At 34.7% G+C, this 6,477-nt stretch overlaps 1 protein-coding gene across 1 annotated transcript; it reads right to left on the bottom strand.

Moving 5' to 3' along the window:
* Positions 1 to 843: 843 nt before the first annotated feature.
* Positions 844 to 5,182, bottom strand: LOC114742747 (preprotein translocase subunit SECY, chloroplastic-like). The gene is made up of 8 exons (XM_028930965.1): positions 4,963 to 5,182; positions 4,145 to 4,302; positions 3,667 to 4,052; positions 2,935 to 3,234; positions 2,760 to 2,849; positions 2,444 to 2,567; positions 2,074 to 2,237; positions 844 to 1,261 (listed from the first exon to the last, which is right to left on the bottom strand). The coding sequence occupies exons 1-8, from the start codon at positions 5,124 to 5,126 to the stop codon at positions 1,037 to 1,039; spliced, it is 1,611 nt and encodes a 536-aa protein (XP_028786798.1). The 5' UTR covers positions 5,127 to 5,182; the 3' UTR covers positions 844 to 1,036.
* Positions 5,183 to 6,477: the final 1,295 nt, after the last annotated feature.

Genomic DNA, 6,477 nt, shown 5'->3' with positions numbered 1-6,477 from the left:
TTCTTTTTAAAAGAGAGAACCTGTACATTTCAAACCTGTTAAACTAGTTCTCGCAAGGCCCAAATGAGCGTTTGTCTTTAAAAACTCGTCAAATATTTTTTATGATATAATTGTCATATTATTGGGATTGTTGTAATCTTAACATAAAGTGCCTGCTTCGAGGGCTGTGATATTAGAATAGATCTATATTCTTGACCGAGATTCTTGCTTAAATATGATACTACTTCCAGTCCTAATTATAAGAGCTAGTTGACTAATTTGAGGAGATTAAAGAAAATAAGTTAAAATAGTTATTTGAAATAAATAAATATTGTCTTTCCTAAAATATTCTTACTAATTAAGTATATTAGCTAAAACTACCATTATTAGAAGACTATTGAGGGAAAAAAAAGCATAAATGAGACAAAATGAATTAGTTTTATATTTAGAACCAAAATAAAACTCAAACAAGATCTTACATTAAAGGACAGGAGGTAGTAATAAGATAAAAACACCAATAACGTTATTGATTCTATTATCTAATTAATCCAACCTAAAAGGCATAAATAAACTTCTAGAAAGGTGTGTTATGATTGTATTTCGTTTATGATTTATGTTATTAATAATTAATAATATTAGTAAGAATAAAAAAGGAATAAAAATTTTTCAAATAATAATAATCGAATGATAGCTCTCCAATTCCTCACAATGCAACGATCTCGTCAAGGATCGTTAGGTCAGTCTGGCCATAAGCAACGAATTCTAACATCATCTACATAAGATTTTATGCTTTATGTTGGTGGTTATTAATGCAAAAAGGATGTGCAACATGATCGATTTTATGATCAATCTCCGGAGAAGATGTTCTTTTTACCTTTCTGGTTACCATTGTTGTAAATTGAAAAGGAACCAAAGTTACCAAGAAAAAAAGTATGAAAAAGATGACGCATGCCTGCTCTACAGCATTATTTACAAGCCTAAATCAAAGAGCATATCTTTTTGCAAATTCATGTGTCGTACCTCCGTGTTTTCAGTAACAACAATTCTTTTTTCTTGGTCAATACTTGTCGAAGTCATAGAATTCTATGTTCTTGTACTTCTGGGATATAATCTCTGCTTCAACTTTTCTTGCTGTGTCTGTCGCACAACCAACAAGAATAAGAATAGATGTTCCAGCAAATCCCCTGAATGCAGTCAGGTGCGTAACCTGCTCAACAACAGCTGGTCCGGCAGCTAAAATCGCCAGAAATGTTGAACCGAGAACTGATATTCGACTAAGAACCTGTTCCAAAACATATATTAAAAGACGGTAAAACGATGTTCACCCAAAAAAAGGCAAAATGAATCTAACAGAGTTTCGTTAACATTAGCGTTTCAAGTCAAAACTTAGCCAGTTCATAAACGTCAGAACATTATCTTCTGAGGCATTGAAGTATTATGCTGCAAGGAATATGGCGGACGCATAGGTGCTTGAGCTAATTTTTCACAGAACCAGCGATATGATTAAAGTATACATGAATTTGTTTCCTGATGACATTCTTAGTTCCCCAAGCCAAGCATTTATTAGTAGAAGGTTGTTATTCTGATTCACTCCTCTGTTTAGATTCAAGGGCAGAATGCTCATTCGTTATTCATAAAAAAGCAGCTATAAAGTTAACAGTTGCCAGCTAGGACAAATGCAAGAACTTTGATCAGTGATAGTTTCAACTTTGATTTTCATAGTGATATGACTACAATCATCATTATAAAAGTAGAATGGAAGTACCTTTATTATTAATTATTGTGATAAGTTATTTTTTCTACATTCCATGTGTTTAGAAGGGGGTTGAGGCTAGTTAAACGGAAATACGGGAATCATATGTAGGATAGGATTGTATAGAGTTTTTGGCTAATGAGATGTTATTAGCAGGCAATCTTTTATATCAGTTTAGTTTAAACACAAAATCTGACCAGTTTGCATCAACAGTAACCAGTACAAACTTAAAGCTTCTTGGCATGCTACGGCGCATTTCTTTCAAAATAATTTAAGTAAAGCAGAGAGATCTATCAGTATAGTTATAATGGAAAGTGAAACCAGATAAGGCAGAAAGTTACTGTTTTGATAAAGATGGCTGTAGTTCTTCCTGGTCGGACAAGTGGAATTGATGCACCTTGACGTTTCAATTGTTCACTCAAATCATCAGGGTCCAGTTGTAGGAAAGTGTAATAATAGTTGAAGAATCCTATTAAAAGGATGTTCATTGGCAGATAGAAGGAACCTGCAAATTAATATCCAGTCAAATATTAGGGCAACAGAACTTGATAGGACTTTAATTACATCTTTGATGCCAACAGCAAGGCCAAGGCCTTGCTATGTCTATGCATCCTAATTAGTGTGTGTGTGTGTGTGTAATCTCTGCTTGATAATGCACTAAATCCCAGTTCTGTATAATGGCGACAGCAAAAAAATAAAAGCACCACATACCCCCAGGATTCAAAGCCAGTGCAGCTTTCTTCAGAGCATTTATGCCAGTGAAACGTGCCAAAGTACCAGGAAGGGCTAATGATGACGTAGAAAATATGATCGGCATCACTCCAGAACTATTTACCTGACAATCAAAAAGGCACAAACAAGACAATCTAAATTAGTGAGCTTAGCTCTTTATGGGCAAAAGGTTTATAGTTTGAAGCATAAATGATTACAAGGAACAAGTTTCATGAATAACCAAATATATTAGATGATATATAATTAGATAATTAGTCATGGGACTCGATAAAAGAAGTTGGCGAAAGAGGAAAACCTTAAAGGGTAGGTAAGCAGATTTATCAAGTCCTCTGCTTCTGCTTGTGTATCTTGAAGCATAGTTAAGAGGAATCTTTCTCTCTGCTTCCTGAAAAGCCATGTTTGAAATCAATTGCAAAAATTTATTTACTGCCTTGAAGTACTTAACATCTAACAATATAACTGATATTTACCTGAACATAAACAATACCAAGAACCAACAAAAAGAAGGACACAATCAAGGTGATGAGTCCAACGTAGTTAGCATCATTAAATGCTTGTACAAATGTCCTTCCAAACGAGGCAGGCAAGTAGGAGATAATGTTTGTGAATATCAAAAGCGATGTGCCATTCCCAAGTTTTAGGTCCGAAATTCGCTCACCAATATATGTTGTAAATACAGATCCAAGAGTCAATAAGACAACAGAAGATAGAACCCACTGTGCACTGAAGTCATTGACATAAGGACGTAGGTATAGTACTTGACCGATTGCCTGTAAAGAAAATAAAGGGAAGCATATCAGGACAAGAAAGCTAGGCTAAATATGGCACTGACAAAACAATTATCTCCTTATACTACCAGATTCACCCTGGCATATAAGGGGACAACTATAAAGGCTGAACGATCAAATGGGGGAAAAAAAGATCCTCAGTGTATCTTCTTACTTTTCACTGTGCTATTTTATCCTAGTTACAAATTCAAATTATCCTTTGTGCACCTGCTGTTTTAGTCATGTCATGATTAGTAGAAATCAAGAGTCATTCTCTCAAGTATAGTCCTGATAATTTTCCTTTGGATGATCATAAATGTCCCACTTACATTTTTTATATACTAAGGAATTTTAGTAGGAAAGCAGTCGGTTATTTATTTATAATGAAATAAAGGTCCAAAATTGGCATACAATTTTATACTATAAGTTCCTGACCTGTACAACAGCGAATCCAACTGAGGCATATCGTGTGTACTGAAGAACTTTCTTTCTTCCTGCCTCACCTTCTCTTTTTTGAAGATCTTGCAGCTTGGGATATACTTGTGCAAGAAGTTGAAACACGATTTGGGCGTTAATGAAGGGGACAATGCCAAGGGAGCATACCCCAAGTCTGCCAATACCTCCACCAGAAAAAGAGTCCAGAGTGCTCAATAAACTGTTCTGGTCCAAATTGCCAACAAAAGCATCCCTATTAACCCCACCCAGTGGTATGTATACACCGAGCCTAGACAAAGCAAGAAGTCCTAAAAGCTTGAGAAATTTTCCTGGTAATGGACCTCTGAAGAAGTCCCCAAAATCAATTGAACTATCCTCTATTGCAGCTGCCAATGACAAATTGTGCTAATTACTAGCTAAAAGATGTAAGCTTGAACACAAATGCAACCTACTCAATGATTAAAGTCAAGAAAGAAACCTGCTACACCTCTGGAAGAGTTAGGTTTTCCCTTTTCAGTACTCGAAGAACTCTGAAACGTTTGTGAAAACAGGCACACCAAATTTTCCCAAGAAGAATTCAGACCAGAAGATAAATCCGAGTTAATACCCAAGGGATCAAAATTTGCTGCGTCATTGCTGCATAAAATTAGAGTCAACAAAATTGCGTTAAAATAGCTACAGTTAATAAAAAAATGCCAAAAGGAATTTTATGGTTGTTATCCATATTAACACCAGACCTCCGACCAGAGTAATGAAGGTAGTGTCTCCCTTACTACACATTAGCCATATTTCACTAATACTCAGCTGAACACATTGAAAAATCATATTAGCTTCTGAAATATATCTCCAGCTTATATTGGTTCACTCTACCACACTGAATTAGACCTGTTCGATTGGAAATGCAAACTAGCACATGCTCAGCCGCTGTACACCTTTTGCTAAATTGTTACTTCGTGTGAGAGCTAAATTCCAGTTATGCTTGATACCAACCGCTCAATTATGCACAGTTGGAAACTCAGTCACCCTTTACAAACCGGTCTCTTCCAGAGATCCATCCAATTTAACAAGATGAATACACTCAAGCTCAATTTCGGCGTATAAAGAAACACTAAGAACCCAAAAAAGGGGGGGGGGGGGGGAACTGGTCCAGTGGAATGGAATCTTCCCTCACCAGCTTTATGAATCAGTTACACAGTTAGTTAAATGACTGATACACATTTCAAAAACCTTATTGGTAAAGCTGAAATGATTACTCCTGAGGGGAAGGAGAGGGACGTATGGGCACAGTGCACCTACCTGGTTGAGAGGTGCCCAGGATTCCACGAGTGAGTGTTGTTGGGTCTTCTCTGGATAGAGATACTAGCTCGGGCGAAGCAACTTCTGAATCTATAAGAGTTTTTGCAGTGGAGACGACTGTAACAGAGGGGAGAAAGAGAAGCTTCTCCGACCGTTATCACCATTTTTATCTCGAAGCTCGCTTCTCTTGGCCTGTGGATGCCCTGTAATCCTGTATCACGAATCCGTCCTCTCCAAGAAAAGAAAATGATAATTGAATAATACAACGATCGTCATAATATATGTAATTATATATTACGCATAGAAAACAAATAACGCATTTTGACAATATATATATATATAATTGTAAAATCATGTTAATTCTGGTTAATAGAAACATGGAATGAATATGCAAAGCTTGCTTATGATTTAAGATGTAACTTTTTTGGTGTTAAATTGTGTTTTTCCCTCAATACTCATTTTGTAGTGTTAGTCAAATCTGAGATATTATTGTCAATATTTTTTTTTTGGCCCAACACTACTCGATATATTTAGTTTTATTTTTAATCTTTGCAACCATTAATGAAATAATTTTTTTTTTTGCAGTATATTTTACTACTCTTCCAGTCCTCAATATAGGATCCAATTATTGAGTTGGTTTTGATCCTAAATATAAGATCGATTTCTATATTTATTAATTTTTTCTAAATTACCTCTATAAATACTCCCTTAGTCATAATCAAGTAAAAGAGGAGATGAAGTATTAAGAAAGATGATTATAGTGTTTTAAGAAAAATGTGTCACGTTTCTTATAATTAAATAACTTACCTAACTTTCTTAATCTAATCAAATTAGTTAAACAGGTCTTATATTAAGGATTGGAGGAATATATTAGATTATAATATTTTAATTAAGTGTTTTAAACCAGTATTTATTTCATTATTTAAAACCTTTTTCAAACTTCTAAGTTCTTTTTTTCCCCAAAAACTTTCAGTATTTATTTGTACCTCACATCACCGGTCATCCTCATCCCTCGGCCCGCCTTTGTATCTAAAATGCTAAAGCATATCTAGCTTGTTGGACTTAGATCCAGATAGAACATCATGCCTCTCAAAAATGAAATGCCCAAAATGTGTTTGGTAACCCTCATTGGCCCAATTTAACAAATATGGGCCTTGAATGGGCTCATAAGGCCACACTTCCTTGAACACCCATCAGTATGGGCTTGGCTCCAAGCCCAAGCTTTTATTAGGTGTTTGCAGCCACAAAACAAGAAAAACAAAATACTCCTCCAACTCGTAATGTAAGACATATTTAACTAGTTTGATTATATTAAAAAAAATTAGATAAATTAATTAATTATAAAAAAATATAATATGTTTTTTTAAACATCATAATCATCTTTGTTAATATTCTCTTTCCTCTCCTACTTGATCATGTTGAGGAAGTGTCATTAAGATTAATTTAGAAAAAATTAATAAATAAGGAAATAGGATTTACATTTAGAACCAAAATTAATTTAATAATTATGTTCTA

This window comes from Neltuma alba, unplaced genomic scaffold (assembly GCF_004799145.2).
Source record: "Neltuma alba isolate B1F8T4 unplaced genomic scaffold, ASM479914v2 tig00003870_pilon, whole genome shotgun sequence".
In the NCBI taxonomy this organism is placed as follows: Eukaryota; Viridiplantae; Streptophyta; class Magnoliopsida; order Fabales; family Fabaceae; genus Neltuma; species Neltuma alba.
Note: the sequence above shows the minus strand (reverse complement) of the source record. Positions and strands in the feature narration are given on the sequence as shown.